Genomic DNA, 16791 nt, shown 5'->3' with positions numbered 1-16791 from the left:
TTGGTTTTGGTTTGGTTTTGGTTTGGTTTTTTGGGATGGGATCTCACAGCAAGGTGATGGTAACTCATGCCTTAATCTCAGCACTCTCTGTGAGCTTGAGGCCAGCCTGCTCTATAGAGTGAGTTCCAAGATAGCCAGGGCTGCATAGAGAAACTCTGTCTCAAGTTCTCCCCACAAAAAAAAGGACAGACAGGCAGACAGACAGACTGGGTCTCTCTATCTACCTCTGGCTAAAGACAGCCCCTCAATTTTACAGACAAATAAAGAAACAGAAAATGAGTCAGTTATTTAGTGAAAATGAGATCTGAAGTGCTGGTATCAGGTAGTGGATGGTGACTGTGGTACTGAGTATTGGCTTTAAGTTTAGGATGTTCTTTGTTGAGGGTTGTTGTTTTTTTTTTTCTACTTTGTCCTATCTCACTTAGCCAAGAGACATCTTCTATAAGTGTCTTGTTTGCTTGACGTGGGGAATATGTGTGTCAGCTGGGGCATAGCTGAGGGTCAACTACTAACCTATCTGCAGGATGTCCTAGGCCCTAGCACTACATGCAGTTTATACTGTGTGCCTGCATAGCCATGTTCTTTCCGCCCAGTATCTGCTCCAGTTGCAGGCTGCCAAAGTGTAAGGACTTTGTCTTAGGATCCTGTAAAGCCTCCTTCAAGGGCTTCTCCCAGACTGAAGAGGATTATTTTTCTAAAACAGAAATGCAGTGTGTCACTTCTGCCTGAAGGCAAAAACAGACAATACCATCTGATGGTACTGAGTTGTTCTTCCCAGATACAGAAGCTTGGTAATGGGAGTATTTGCCTCATTGCAGCTTTCTTTTATATGCCTGCAAAATGTCATACTAAAAAGTTGAATAGTCACAGGATACATGTGGGAACTCAGGAAAACTTGAGGAGAAACTCACGAGCAAGGCCTCTTCAGCCGCCTACCTACCCCAGCTGCCTCTAGTGCCAGCTCATGTCACCTTAGCTCAGCTGACCAAATCCTGGCACATAGACTGTGCTGCTTGTATTCCTCCTCTACCAAGAACACAGTCTGCCTGACCCTGTGGTGGCCCAGCCTCTCCTCTCCTCTCTATGTGTTTGTACCACACCTCTTCCCGCGGGTCACAGCTACTGTGTCTAGCTCCCATTAGCCTGAGCTCCCAGATACTAAGGCATGATTTGTTTATTACTCATTCTGTATCGTACCTTCAGTTTCATGATTAGAAATTTTAAAGTAAGGAACCAGCTGAAGGAAAATAGAAAAAACTATATGGATTTTTCCTATGAAATATTGGTCTTAAAGAATTACATGCCATGAGAAACAGTTTGCATTTGAAATAGGTGACATCAAGACCTTGATGCTGAGCTGGCTGTGCTGGTGCGGACGTGTGATCCCAGCGCCTATGAGGCCGAAGCAGCGGGGAGTACAAGTTAGAGGCTAGCCTGGGCTACACTATGAGACCTTCCTTGTATGGGGGAGGTGACACCAAACTATGTCTCATAGAAATAATAGATTTAGTAGTTATACTTTTTAAGTATTATATTTTCCTGGTAGACAAAATTTCTCAGATATTTTATTCTCTCTTTTCTGGTTTGACCAAGCGTCATGGAAGTAATCTAGAAGTCAAATCAGTGAGACATTGACATTTAGGTCTGATTTAATCAGTATATTCTTTTTCCTTTATCAGTGCTGAGTGTGACTGTAGGGTCTGGTGCTTTCAGGTGAGCCCTTAGTCACTGAGCTACACCCAGGGCCTAACAGATTACTTTATCCCAGTAAGAGTGCTCTCTAGCCAGTAGAAAAACTTTCCATTCTTTTAAACTCAGTTTTGTCTTGTTTTTTTCAATTAGTTTTCTGTAAAAGTTCATGGTTCTTGTATCATTTTAGGCCTCAAGAAATCAATAAAGAAGAACTTGAGGGAAACAGCATGAGGTGTGGTCGAAAGCTTGCCAAAGATGGTGAGGTAGGTCTGGCTCTGGTCTGTATGTCTCATCTCACTGAGGAAATTCTCTCATGCTCTGTACTTTCGTGTGTTTGCAAATTTTCCTAATAATATATTAAAAAGTGGGCTCACTGAGGTATACATGCTATCTCTAAAGTCAGTAATTACATGTTCTTTTTAAAGTGGTTGAAGCACAGCGAGCAGCTGCCTGGGGCTCCTGATGACCAGACTGTGCTTAGGGACTGGCACGGCTGGAGAAGACCCTGTTTATCTTTCTGCAGCTTGTGTCCTGAACACGGGTTAGAGCCGTGCTGCTCAGTACTTCCTCAGTCTTGCCTGAGACCTTGGGTTTGGAGTCCAGATGAGAGGCTTGAGAGGGTCCTTCTGCAGTACGAAGTTGAGATAGATTGTATTGGAGGTGTTACATAGTCTAATGAGGTTCTGTTTGACAGTTACCCTAAATCAAAGCCATCTGTCCCCTTGGAATGCTCACCACACCAAAGAACTGCCTTTGTTCCTCACATGGAACAAGGGTGTAGGTGCGTAAGGGAAAGGACTGTTCACTCTGCTGTCTGCAGAGAGCCTGCTCTCTGTGTTGTTTTAAAAGCTGCCTATGGTCCATTAAATGGACTATGCAGCCTACCTGTCATCATTTCCACCTTCTAGTTGCAGCCTAGTTTTTACCTGCTTCTTTTTTTCCCAAATTTACCTCTACTTTGACTTTCAAAGGTTATTTCATGCTTGCCTTCAGGGTTGTAGTAGGACAGAGAAGAGGTTGTCTTCTTCATCCTGCATCTTGTTGCTTCATCCCTCAGTGGACTGCAGCTCCTTCAAAGCAGATGTGTCACCACCTGCCAGCTCTCCTGTCACCATCACCCAAGGGGCTCGGTCTCTCCTCTTCACTGCTCTTGTTCACAGGCCCAGCAGCTTCAACATCTGTATCACCTTCAGAAATCTCCATCTCAATGTCCTGTTTATAGCACCCACTTCTCTTTCTCCTTCTAGCCCTCTCTTCTCGGACTTGAACATGGTTTCTACCACACAGAGTAGCACAGTCTGCTTTTCTTTGCCTCTCACCTTTTTTGTCAGCTCACCAATTCTTCTTGACTAGTATTTTGTTCCATCTTAAAACCATTCCCTTGTGTATATTCAATTTCCCTTTCTTTTCTGCTTTGAATGCTGTCAGACTCATCATCCCAGCACAGCAAGTCCCAATTCCTATAGACTCTGAATGAGTATCTCACTTAGGCTAAAATTTGTTTAAAGGTCTACCTTAGTTAGGTCTTCCATTTCTGTAATAAACACCATAACTAAAAGCAACTTGGAGAGGAAAGGGTTTATTATTGTTGTAGATAATTATTGATTATAGTCCCGTCACTGAAGGAAGGCAGGGCAGGAACTCAAGCAGAGCAGGAACCTGGAGGCAGAAGCTGATGCAGAGACCATGGACAGGGGCTGCTTACTGGCTTCCTTCCCATGGCTTGCTCAACCTTCCCACTTACAGAACCCAGGACCACCAGCCCAGAGATGGCACCACCCACCACGGGCTGTAACTTCCCACATCAATCACTAAACAAAAAACAAAAAACAAACAAACAAAAAAATTCCTTACAGGCCAATTTGGTGTGGACATTTTCTCAATTGAGTTTCCTTCTCAAATGACTCTAGCTCGTGTCAAGTTAATGTAAAACTAGCCAGAGCGAGGTCAGAGGTGAGCACCTTTCCCCTGGGTTTTCCCTCAGTGTTGTAACCGTGAAGATCACCTGGTCTGTGGGACTTCATGGTAGTACCTATCTTTCTCCCTGTCTGAAGTGACTCTACCTTGTCAGCGAGTGAGGGCCACGCTGCTCATCTGACAGTTAGGTGGTGCCTTGCCTTTTCCCTGTGGTGAGAGTCTGCACCGTCCTCCCAGCACTCCGCCAGCCTTGTGATATAGCACTGCGCTGAGCTGTCTGTCCTGTCTTTGTTCACCATCATGGTTCCATCGCATTTGGTTTTTCAAGACAAGGTTTCTTTGTGTTGCCCTGCTGTCCTGGAACTCACTCTGTAGGCCAGGCTGGGCTTGAACTCAGAGATCCGCCTGCCTCTGCCTCCCGAGTGCTGGGATTAAATTTGTGTTCCATCAGCACCACTGGCATTGATTCTTATTCCCGTTTTAACCCTGCAAAGCCTGCAGTCCCTGCCTCCCTCTCACACGCCTCCCATACTGCATCTGCGGCACTCACTCAGCCTGTAGCTGTGGGCCCTTAGAATTGTTCCTTGTCTGCACACGCACTTGCGGTTCTTGCTCAGTGTTTCTTCTGAGGTCCTGCAGTATTCCCAGCACTCCACTGGAACTGCTACAGCTGTGTCCGTGAAGACCCATGTGCAAGTGGAGTTCTGCTTTTGTTGCTCTTGGCAGCCTTTTTCACTTATTCCCTGTTGGAGAGGGTGGTGGTTGTTGTTGTTTGGTTTGGTTTGGTTTTTTCCATTTTGCTTTCAATTGTCTTCCTGCTTCATTGGGTGCTACTTCTAAAAAGTCTGCTAGATTCTTGTCTTCCTTAGTACCGCTGTGCCTGGGCTTCAGCTCGTAGCCCCTGTCTACATGCTCTCATGGATCCCCTTGCTATTACAGCCTGTCTGCAGCAGTGGCTCTTGACTCCCACTGTGCATCTGTCTCGGATACCTAGAGCATCGCAACTGGGGCGTTCTTCAGCTCTCCCTAGATTTTCCGCCTGGAGCAGAGTCTTTGTTTGTCTGTCATATATGCTTCAAACTGCGTTTATGTGGATACCTAGTTCTTTCCTTACATTCTTGGTGTCCATGAGAGATCCCTCAAGGATCACTCGTTAAAATGTATTTCATCATGTCTGTATTGATGACACTCAGCCCAGGTCACCATCTGTCCTGTCTGGGCTACTGGGAGATCCCACAGAACATTATGTTCAAACACAGTACACAGGACACATACCAGTGTTCAGACTGATCCCAATTTCACTGTTACTTTTTGCATCATCTCTCACACAACATTCAGAGTAGTCTTTGAAAACATAAACTAGATCATGTTGCTTCCTTTTCTAGAATCTTCTCTTAGCCTCCCACACTCTCCCTTACCCAGGGACTGACTAGGTGCACTTAGTTTAGGTGCCTGACTGCCTCTGGGAAGCCATCTGCAGTTCCTGTGCTGGCCTAGCCATAGAGCCCTCCTCACCATCCCTGAGAAGCCAAGCATGTTTTCACCCACAGAGATTTGGACTTATTTATTATCTCCCCCGCCCAGACAGGCCCCAGTCTACTCGTTGGCCCAACCTCCTCCCAAAAGCTCCTTGAGCTCCTCACACATTTTTCACCAGGCTCGCTAGCTGCTAGTCCCCTGCTCCCTCCTGTCATTCTCCTGACCTTCCATCCCTACATACTCATCCTCTGTCTACCATGTAATATGTATCTCAAGAGTGTGATACAAATTCTACTGGGGTAGAAATCTACTGACTGGTGTGCCTCCACTCCCTGGAGTTGAGCTTGGTGCAGTGAATGCTAAATGACTGTTTAATCCAAGGTATACCTGCCCTTCCCACACTGCCTTATTACTTGCTTCTCTGATTAACTGGTGTCTGAAGTGGCCTTCATGTGTCTGAAGCATTTTAAAGTAACCTCCTGGTTCCCTGGGCTGGGACTGCAATGTAAAGGGGCATATGGGATGAAGGTTGAGGAGTCAGGTCATAGAGGCCACCTCTCTGTTTCTGTCAGAGCCCTGTGGGAGCAGCAGTGACAGAAGATCACTTGAGAATTTGAAGTGAAGGAAAGAAGAAAACAAAAAAAAGTTGAACTTTTGATGTACGGCTTGCTGATGTGATGAAGTCAAACCGTCTCTTGTCTCTCGTAGTACTGCTGGCGCTGGACAGGCTTCAATTTCGGCTTTGACCTCCTTGTGACTTACACCAATCGATACATCATTTTCAAACGCAATACGCTGAACCAGCCATGTAGTGGATCTGTCAGCTTACAGCCTCGAAGGAGCATAGCATTTAGGTAGGATGGCACCCCCACTTCCTACACACAGAAGGGTAAGAAATTAGGTAAAACCTTGACCACCAGTAAGATAGGTGTAGGACTTGGTAAGATGAAGTAAGTACTGGGAAAGTACTGGGAGTTGAGAGAACTCCATTGCTTGAAACACGTCTCCATAAACAAGAGCGGAAGGTCTTCGGTGTCAGATAAACAGTTAGAGCAGGAGTGATGGACACCTTGGTTCTGTGTTTGAAACTGTCACCATGTTATATTCCTAGCAAATAAAATGTGCTGAGGGAAACAGTGTTCTTGGAAAGCACCTGTTGGACGCGCTGTGTCCAGCTCTACCTGAAAGCTAAGCTCACATTCACTTCCTGCATGTGGTGCTCTGCATTGATAGGAGCAAGTAGTTGAATGGTGTTTGCAAAAATCAACTCAAAGGGGGCCAAGCAGGTGGTAATGTGTGTAAACTTAGGAGACAGGCACAGGCAGATGTCTGTGAGTTTGAGACCAGCCTTATTTACATATGTGAGTTCCATGAGAGCCAGAGCTACATAATGAAGACTGTCTCCAAAACAGAACCTCAAAGGCATTTTAGGTAAGACCTAAAGTCGTTGACTCAGTTAGAAGATGATACAGGCAAAGGCTTTGCAACATTTGATTTGGTGTAGACTTCTTTGATCTGATGCCAAATGCATAGGCATCAAGAGACTTCATCCAGATTGTAAGTGTGTGTATCAAAGAATAGCATCGAGAAGGCAGGTACAGAACAGGAGAGATCTACAAGCAGACTATGGCCCTGAGAGGATTAGCATTCTGAGTACACAGCCAACCGAAACTACAACAGAACTGGCAGGTGTGGGAGCAAAGGTTTGTGGTTCCAGTGAGGTTTCAGGCTAATTAGACAGTCCCAGCTAAAAGGATGGGGCAGGTGGAGAGAGGGCTCCATGAGTAGGTTCTCTTGAGAGGACCCAGGTTCAGTGCAACGCTCCCTCATTGTAGCTCACAACCATCTGTAACTCCATTTCCAGAGGACCCAGTACCCTCTTTTGACATTTGTAGGTACTAGGCATGTACACAGTACACTTATATATATATGCAGGCAAAAAAAAATTTTTTTTTAAAAAGAAAGAAAAGAATAAAAGGACCCTCATTTGGGGCTAGAGATATGGCTCTTAAGCAGTTAAGAACACTGGCTGCTCCTCCAGAGGTCCTGAGTTCAAATCCCAGCAACCACAGCCATCTGTAATGGGATCTAATGCCCTCTTCTGGTGTGTCTGAAGATAGCTACAGTAGACTCATACACATAAAATAAATAAATCTTAAAAACAAAAAACCCTAGTACACACAAATTACATTTTTATGATTAAAAACATAAAGATTAAAAAGTGGCCAAGGCCATGTGAAGCATGCACAATACTCTGGGTTTAGTCCAGTAAAACAAAGCACCAAAGAACTTGCATAGAATTTCTCCAAAGGGCTGAGAAGATGGCTCAGCCAATATAGTGCTTGCCAGGCAAGCATAAGGACCTGAGATCACTCCACAGCAGCCTCCCAAGGAACTGGACTCCGCAATCTGCACTGGGGGGAAGACCTGAGGACATGGGGCCTGCTATTCAGTCTGCTTAGCCAAATGGATAAGCTCCAGGGTCTCAAAAAATAAGGTAGAGAGTGATAGAGGAAAGCCGTTCTATATACTCATATGTATGCATACACCCCTACAGACACCAGATACACAGATTCTCCAAAGAAGATATATTATGCCTCCTGAACAAAAAGATGCTTAACATCACTAATCACTAGGAAAAGTAAATAAAAACCACAGTAAAACCTGTGTCTAATCTTTTTATCCAAAGCAATAACAAGAATGGAAAAGCTATAGAATAATCAGGTCTTTGTCCCCTGCTAGTAACCTTGTGCAAAATGGTGCAGCTTCAGTATAAAACAGGATAGTTTTCAAAGAATAAACAAGTGCTTTCCAGCCTACCAGTTATGTTTCCAGGTATATCCCAAAGAGTCAGACTTGGTTAGATATGTACTCTCCCAGGCTTGTAGCAGTACTGTTCAAGGTAGCTGGAGGATAGGGCCAAGCTGTGTGAGCCTTGTCAGATAACTGGATAAACACAGGCAGTAATGCTCACACAGCAAAGCACTGGTCATCCTTATACAGGAAAGTCCAGCAGAGACCCCGTGAAGTGAGTTAAGTGCGTCACTGAAGGGCAGCAACCCTGCTTGCACTCATGCCCAGAACAGAAGAGGGTTTTAGGACAGAAAGTAAGCTAGAGGATGCCAGTTCTGGGGGGAGAGACACGTGAAGCCTTGCTGCCTGGTGGGGATGGTGTCAGCTTGGGGGGGGGGGTGTATGCTCTGAGGATGGGCGTGGTGATACCATTGCCACGGAGTCACATGGGAAGTGCAGTGTGCTGTGAGTCTTGCCAGAGATGAAAGGTCACTTTGAAGCTCTTATTTGGTTTGGGGTTTTGTTCGTTTGTTTGTTTTTGAGGCAGGGTTTCTTTGTGGCTGTCCTGAAACTCACTCTGTAGACCAGGCTGGCCCGGAACTCAGAGATTCGCCTGCCTCTGCTCCCAAGTGCTAAGATTAAAGGCATGAAGTTATATTTATATAATAGAGTAGCACAAATTAGAGCTGTGAATGGTGCTGATTTACGTGTTGAAATCCCTTTAAGGCCCTTTACAAAGGACTCACTTTCTGCGGGAGCACATTCCTGTAACTCCATCCCTCAGACGTCGGAGGCAAGAAGACCAGGGTTCAAGGACAGTCCGAGCTTCATGAGATGAGACCTGTTCCTAAAGCCAGTCATGGGGCTGTATCTGTAGTAGCATGTTTGCCTCATGCATGCACAGCCGAGCCTGGCTTCAGTCCACAGGAAAGAAGACTTCCAGGGAATAGCAAGGGCTCTGAAGAGGGGCGAGTAAGGAAGGCCTTGTTTGCATTAGTCTTCACTTTAAAATTTGTATTTTTTTTTTAAATTCTAGATTGCGCTTGGCTTCTTTTGACAGTAGTGGGAAACTCATATGCAGTAGAGCAACTGGCTACCAAATACTGACGCTTGAAAAAGACCAGGTACGTGTGCTTCTGTGCTTGCCCCGCTGTACTGCTTGTGTACTGCATGTGTGCTTGCCACTGTACTGCGTCTTATGTGTGTTTGCAGTCTCTGATGCTCCTAAAACTGACATTAAAATGACAATATTTTGAGTGAGGATTTGTTGAAAATTTTTAAAATGAAAGTGAAAATACCCTGGTCACCTCTGTAGCACCGGCCTGATCCGGCACTGTAGATCTGTTGTCCTTGAACCAAAAGTAAAACCCAAAGCTGTATTAAAGTTTGAGTATCGCAGGAAGAGTTCTATCATAAAACAGTATTTTCAATAAATATTACAAAAATTACCTTGAGTCTGTCTGTATGAATGTATGTATAAAATACAAATGAATCTATGTTTAGACTTTAGATATTCTAAAGTCTGGAAAAATACAAAATCTGACACTCTAGTCTCGGGCTTTTCAGAGGAGGGCTACTCTACCTCCTGAAACACAGAATGAGTCCAAAAACATTATCTGTGAGGGGAGGAAAGAGTTGGTGGTAAGGAGATAATTACTTTAAATATCATCTTTACAGAGCTGTGAGGACTTTTTCTATCCTGTACATGTTCATTCACTTCTCACAGTAGAGAGCCTGAAGATGCCTGACAGCCTGCCCATGCTCCTGAATAGGAAGGGTGTTTTCTGAAAGCACCTTAGATCTATAGATGAGAGACGTCCGTAGTATTCTCCATATTGTCTCTGAAGTCACTTGTCATGTCTCCAAATGTGTGTGTAAAACATGAAATGTTAGGGTAAGGAGGTGACCATGTCTCAGAAATGAGAAGTGGTGCTCAGAGGGGAGGGAGGGGCTTTCTTTTAAAAGCCGACCGCATTGGAAACAGTCCTCTGTCAGCAAAGGACTTAGAGCCGTGCTCCTCGGATGGAGGAGCCTGCACTGAGGGTGACCTCGCGTGCCCTACGAAGCCTCTCAGCCTCTCAGCACAGTCCCACAGTGTGAAAGGGGACAGACAGATGGCCCAGGGCAGGGCTTGGCTTGCATGAGAGACACCTGAGCTCGACTGCAGATCCGCAGAAGTGGGCGAGGCTGGTAGTACATGAGAATGGCCATTTCAACAGATATGGGATGATGTCCTTCAAATCCCTGTCTTCCTGCATTGAAGTTCCCTGTTGGCCCTGGGACTACCTGGGACTTCATAACCAACAGCCACAGCTCAGAACAGCTGGAAAGCTAAAAGACTCCAGGCCAAGTTAATCACACTTACCTGTTTATTCCTGTAACGCTTTTGTGCCGACTGTATGCAGGGTTGTATTTCTGTGGTGGAGGGAATCCTCGCTAGCTGTGTTAGTGTCGCCCAGTACGAGAGGCTATGGCATGGCCGCAGTGCACTGTGGTGCTGAGGGAGAAGCCCTAATCCAGGTTGCAGGGTTGAGAGTGAGGTGATGACTGAGAGCTTAGGAGAAGCCTTCACTCATGCTGATGGCTGACGGCTCAGGGAAAGCTTGTGCTGGAAGAGGGGCACGTGAAGCCTCAGGTGAGCAAGAGCTGCTGGTCACTTCAGAACTGGAGGAGAGAATTGGAGAGAGTCCAGGACAGGTAGAGCTGCTGTGGTGGACGGCAGGTGAAGGCTGAAGGCTTTTGGTTGGTCAGTTCTGGTGTTTGTTTTCCATGTGTTACAGGTGTTCATACTAGGAAAAATAAAAATACTGTAATTTAGATAATTCATCTTTACTGGATAAAAATTGTCTCACTGTTTTTTACTATAAGAAATACACACATATCCGTACATATTTTTCTCTTATTTATTTGTATGTTTCTTAGTTTTAGTGCAGACTGCCTCTAACTGCTCATTCTCCTGCCTCAGCTTTCCGGTTACAGTATAGCAAATGTGTACCACTACTCCTGGCAGTATGTGTATTTTCTCATGGCCAGATTGCAGCCCTCTACAGAACATCTAGAAGAGTATTGCATGTGTTCTAATTTTTTTTTACAGATGTGGAAAGTGAATTCAGGAACTGGAGAGGTGACTCAGTGGTTAAGGGTGCCTGCTGCTCTTGCAGAAGCCATGGGTCCAGTCCTCAGGACCCAGCTTTGGCAGCTCGCAGCGATCTGCAGCTCTAGTTCCGCGGATCAAGTGCATGCACTCAGGCGCACACACGCTTGCTCTTGATTTCTGGTGTAATTGGGTTTCTGTTTGCTGTTTGACTTCTGGGTGACTTGATAACTTCAGCAACATTTTCATGTGTTGCCAGTCTTCAAGATGATCTGCTCCTCTGTCTCTAATGATTTCTTTGTTTGGAGTGATTATTTGGATGAGGACTGTGTAATAGTCATCTGTATTTTTTTTTCTGCTCCCTTTATGACTTAATTTTTTTTCGTTAGATGTTTCTTTATAAGAGGATATGTCTTTGGTTTCATTCTAAAACTGTGCCAGTGTCTCACTCTGTGGTCCTGGCTGTCCAGAAATTCACTGTATGTGATGTAATGAAAGACTGGTGTGTCAGATGTGGGCTAAGTGAGTGAGTAGATAGCCTGGTGAGGTGTTTGGGAGCAAGGATGGCAAGTGAAGGCCATGAGCACAAGTCTGCAGGGTGCTCGGCTCAGAGGAAAGGGATTACAGATGCTTACCCCATGAAGGAGGCTCCAGTGGGGCTTAGATGGACTCTAGGCTAAACACAGCAGTAAGACAATGGAGACACTAGGCACAGCAGACAGTGTGGGCTCTCCATCTGGAAACAGGCCTTGCTGTAGAAGACCTGTGTGTGCTGTGGCCATGCAAGGTTTCCACAGTTTCACTTCCATTGTAGACCAGCAGGGGGCACTTCACCATGCAGGTGTTTCAGTGGAGGCATATGGTATGGTGTAAAAGCTTTGAGGATGCTAGAAGCCTTCTAGTGCATTAGGGATTGGAGACTGGGGATTATTGCAGCTACTCAAAGGTTGGTGTATTTATTTGGTTTCAGTCAGTGTCCATAACAGCTTCTTCTCTTCCCTGGAGTTAGCTCTTTGATCTACCCGTGGCCAGATTTAACTGTGCTTAGACCTCTGACATCTGGATTTCCTCAGAACCTTTGGTTTTTTGTTGTTGTTGTTGTTTGGTCAGTGCACAATTGTGATTTTTTTTTATTTATCATCAGTGTGCATGGCTTCAAAGATTGTCACTAAGTTTAGTAAACGTACCTATGTTCAGGTTGCAGGGACAGATTTTGCCCAAGGCAAGGTGGCTCAGATGCATGCTGGCATTCCTATTGGCAGCACTGTTTCCCCAGCTGCCAGGATGACAGTGTCCCAGTTTTACTCCCTGAAATTGTCCTGAATATCACCTTACCTTTCAGGTGGAGTGCAGAGAAATCATAGGCTATATATGAATAAAATATCTACACTTTTACCAAAATGTTTATGCTTATGAAGAGTACAAAAGTTATGCTCTCTGCTGTGTGGTAGTGCATGCCTTTAATCCCAGCACTTGGGAGGCAGATACAGGCAGATCTCCGAGTTCCTGCTCAGCCTGGTCTACAGAGCAAGTTCCAGGACTGCCAGGGTTACAGAGACACCTTGTCTCAAAAAGCAAACCAAACCAAATTATATCCTTAAAGCCTACTTTGGTCACTCATGTACTCTAGCTTTAGTTGATCTTCATGGGAATTAATGCTTCAGACTCTATAATTAAGCAGCGCTTAAAGTATTCTCCAGAACATATATCACGACTGATGCTTACAGTGTATGAGACGTTCCCAAGGGTTAGATGATGGGAATGTTCATTTCAGTGTTGCTCCCTTGAAGAACTTCCTATGCTCTCTGTAGTCCTGGTGACAAATCTGTGAGATCCAAAAACATAGAAAGCATTAGTGGTGGTTCCCTTGTGGCTCTCACCACCAGTCTTCAGAGGATGTAGCTGAGCCTAGAATGTTTTTATATAATACACTCTGTGCTGTGTTCTAGACACGATAGGACTTTACAGGGCAGGAGCTGTGGTGGTGATGACAGCAGTGACTCCCTGTCTTAGTCCAGTAATATGCTGTACTGGAGTCTTAGAGCTGAAAGCGAATGAGCAGATCACTGTGCACAGGGGCCTTAGCACTATGCATGTGCTCTGCCTCTGAGCTGTGTGCTCATAAAATATGCAGGAACTAGATATACAGTCTTAGAAGAATGAAAATAGCTGCCCCTGTTGAGGAGCTGGCTCTGCCAGCTTTAGTCCTTAGTGCCACCCTGTGACCCAGGAGCTAAACATTGAGGAAGATAGAAGTAACAAGCGCATGCAGGCAGCTAATGGGCTGGCTGGATGGGTGCAGCTGTGGCGAGTGCTTCATCCTGTGCTGCTTCCTCATGCTTATTTTATCCAACAGCTCAACTTACTAATGTTATAAGATGGGGCTATCTAGTTGTCATCAAACTCACTAATGTATTTGTCTTGTAGGAGCAAGTGGTGATGAACTTGGACAGCAGACTTCTGATCTTCCCTCTGTACATCTGCTGTAACTTCTTGTATATATCACCAGAAAAAAGAACTGAGAGTAATCGTCACCCAGAAAACCCAGGACACTGAGGCACTCATCAGTGGCCAGTTTTAACTTAATGACCTACTGCGTTCACGTCCAAGGTGACTAACAGTGACCGGCCTTATGAACTGTGGGACCCTGGAGATGTCCTCACCCTCATTACATTTCTATGCACATATGAAAAAGTTTTTTAAAACTGAGAAAGCATCTGTCAAACCATGTTAAAAGGATATCAACTCTTGCTTTAATTTAGTAGCAGTAAAAATTGCTGTAGGTAAATTTCTCATTTCTTTGCAACAAGATATAGATTTAATTTTGAGCTTGAATTTCGATCCTATCTAATGTTAGTGAGTTTACTCATCTGTAAATGTGTTCCTGTTTTGTTAAGAGAATGCTAAGGACGGAGTTTAAGTGGCCAATCATAAATGCTCTTTCAATTGGTGCCTTTAAAGCTGTCCTTTCATTTGTTCAGCCACCTGGTGAAGTCTTGTGTTCAGTTGAGATCCTTTCCAGAATCTTCTTCGTTTTAGCCATCAGATCCCTTGTCATGGTTTGGGAGATTAAGCTTAAGAGTTGGTTTTGTTTCGTTTTTCTTTTTTCTTTTTTTATTCTAAATATAAGCATTTTCATATTTTTTTAAACTTTAACTTTCCTACAGTTTTAAATGACAACAAGAATCAGCTTGAGGACTTGAAATAAACTTGAATAAGGGAAATCAGTTTGATTCTGAGGATATTCCTTCGCCTTACGTGCATGGTCTTGTCTGGCATTCTGTGTACTCTTATGTTATGAATTATTTATGTACAGATACATCGTCACACATTTTCATATTCTCTGATAGTTGGAATTTATGTCAAATTTTAGTTGGGAATCTTGTTTCCTATTAAGCTCAGGACTTTATACCCTCTGAACTGAGTGCCTTTGAGTCACATACATAAGTAGATTTCATGGTGAATGTACAGGGGGAGCTGGGAACAAAACAGTCGTGTTAGAACAACTTACCTTGTCAAGAATAAGATGTATGCTCATCCCGATCTGTATGTGTTGGTCCCTTGTGTTTATTGCTATTGAAAATAGCCTGGATCATTGTCCTCCAGTCAGAGTAAGTGTTTTTGTGGTTGATGTATGTTTTTAGTATTTTTTTAAATTGGAATCATTTTTATGTATCTGTTCAAATAATAAATGCTCATTTGGAAAAGGAATATGCTCCTGTTTAAAGTGAACTTAAAAAGCTTATTGAAACTAGTTTTTTTAGTTTTGGGGTTTTTTCAAGATAGGGTTTCAAGATAGCCTTGGCTGTCCTGGAACTCACTCTGTAGACCAGGCTGGCTTTGAGATCCACCTGCCTCTGCCTCTCGAGTGCTGGAATTAAAGGGGTGTGCCACTATCACCTGGCTGAAACTAGGATTCTTTTTTTTTCCAAGTAATTGATCCTTTGTGTTTGTTTTCTTTTAAAGCAGAATTCTGTTACGACTAGGAGAAAAGACAGCCGGGCTGGAAAACTGAGTCAGCGGCTTCTGGGGAGGAGCTAGAAAAGGGAGAGAAAGCTTGCTCTGAGTTAGGTCCCAAGGCAGGCAGCCTCAGCTGTGGAAGGCTGCAGGACAGACTTCGGTAGATCTAGCAGGCTGCAGGTATGTCTGGTAGGAAAACAACAAAATGTAGAAAAGAAAGGTTTAGCTGGGCTCTTACTCTCCAACACACAGCACCTACTCCTGCCTGCCTTTAGCTTTGAATAGTTTCAATGGTGGCTTTTCTCTGCTGGCAGTCAGTGACAGGTTCACAAATTATCCTGTCTTTCAGAATTCCACTGCTGTGAATGCCTCCTCCCTCGTAGAGTTGTTGTCTGGAGATTGCTAAAGCAGTGGCTGGATCGGTGAGAGGCTACATTTCTGACTGTGCACCTGGCTGTGATTATCTCTCTCCTGCTGCTCTTTTCTTTCAGATGCATAAGAGATTCTTTACTCTTTATATGTTAAGTTAAAAAACAAAAACAAAAACCAAGAAAACAGATAAAGCACACTTCTGTAATCCCAGCACTCAACAAGCTGAGGCAGGAGAATCTCAAGATTGTGGGCAGCCTGGGATGCATTGCAAGACCCTACTTTAAAACATCATCAACAGAGAACATAACAACGACAAACAATCATACTCAAATATATTTTTACAACTCTTGGAAATGAAAGCGTAAATATACCAACAACAATTTAGGTCACTAGTCAGGGTGGTTCCTGTTGGTTAGCACACTCTCCTGGTCACTGTCAGCTTACAAAGCGGCAGCAGTGTCAGGTGACAGTAACCATCGAATATGGAGACTTCATATTTGTCAGCCCTTCTACATAGCCTCTGCCAAGTTCTGGGTGAGTTGGGTTTTTATTAAATGTTAAAACTAGAAAGCTATCCACCAACAATAATTTCTTTGTCTATTATATCAGTTAAGAGAATATATTGTAGTTTTTTTATTTTTTATATTTTTAGAATTATTTATGTATATAAGTATACTGTAGCTATCTTCAGTCACACCAGAAGGGGGCATCGGATCCCATTACAGATGGTTGTGAGCCACTGGGTGCTGGGAATTGAACATGGGGACCTCTGGAAGAGCAGTCAGTGTTCTTAATCACTGAGCCATCTCTCCAGCCCCCATATTGTAGTTTCATCCTGAATTATTACAGAGGGGCATGGACACATGTGCGTGCACACACACACATACTTCCAGTCCTTTCTAAGAATTTACCTTGAACCTTGGCAAGAGAGTAAGCAAATGGAAGCAGTACTGGCCACTAACTTTTGGGGTTAGCTTTTCTTCACATGGGCTCTCACTGTGTAGTCCAAGCTGGCCTCAGACTGGAGATCCTTGTGCCTATACTTCCCAGTGTCCGTGCCTCCCAAGTGCTGAGGTTACTGCTCAGTACACCCCGGAAATGTGTTCCCTTATGCATTAGAGTTGTTAAGTGTGAGGTGTGAGAGGTGGTTAAGCCCTTTGTGAGCCAGTGCAGCTTTTATAGAGTGGTGTCCTACCTTGTCCTTTGTCGATCTCACACCACATGATGCACTCCGGCCCCATGATACCAGAACCTCCACAGGTTTGCACTGTAAGTTACCCCATCTCTGCTATCATACTCAACAGACTGCAACACCCACCCAGATTCATAGCCTTATCTCCAGGGTGTTTTTCTTTAATTAGTCTCTCTGTATTACCACAAATTGTCCTCAGAAAAAACCCAAGTCTACTTCTCTTCCCCACCCCTAAAACTTTGAAGAGGCACCACATGTGCCATCAGGTCACCCTAGGTCTCACCTTCATATC

At 44.4% G+C, this 16791-nt stretch overlaps 1 protein-coding gene across 4 annotated transcripts in view; it reads left to right on the top strand.

Moving 5' to 3' along the window:
* Gmcl1 (germ cell-less, spermatogenesis associated 1) overlaps nt 1–14686 on the top strand; it is a 41628-nt gene extending 26942 nt beyond the window's left edge. For 3 of the 4 annotated variants that reach the window (XR_377446.4, XM_006506056.3, NM_011818.3), the window contains exons 11-14: nt 1880–1955; nt 5797–5942; nt 8918–9005; nt 13403–14686. Coding sequence is in view for 2 of the 4 variants with exons in the window: in XM_006506056.3 (XP_006506119.1) it covers nt 1880–1955; nt 5797–5942; nt 8918–9005; nt 13403–13531 (439 nt within the window). In the remaining 2 variants the exon portion in view is untranslated. Of the gene's footprint in view, nt 1–1879; nt 1956–5796; nt 5943–8917; nt 9006–13402 lie in introns of those variants that run through there. The other variant, XR_003956194.1, reaches the window with a different exon arrangement.
* The last annotated feature ends 2105 nt before the right edge of the window (nt 14687–16791 follow it).

This window comes from Mus musculus, chromosome 6, assembly GCF_000001635.26.
Source record: "Mus musculus strain C57BL/6J chromosome 6, GRCm38.p6 C57BL/6J".
In the NCBI taxonomy this organism is placed as follows: Eukaryota; Metazoa; Chordata; class Mammalia; order Rodentia; family Muridae; genus Mus; species Mus musculus.
Note: the sequence above shows the minus strand (reverse complement) of the source record. Positions and strands in the feature narration are given on the sequence as shown.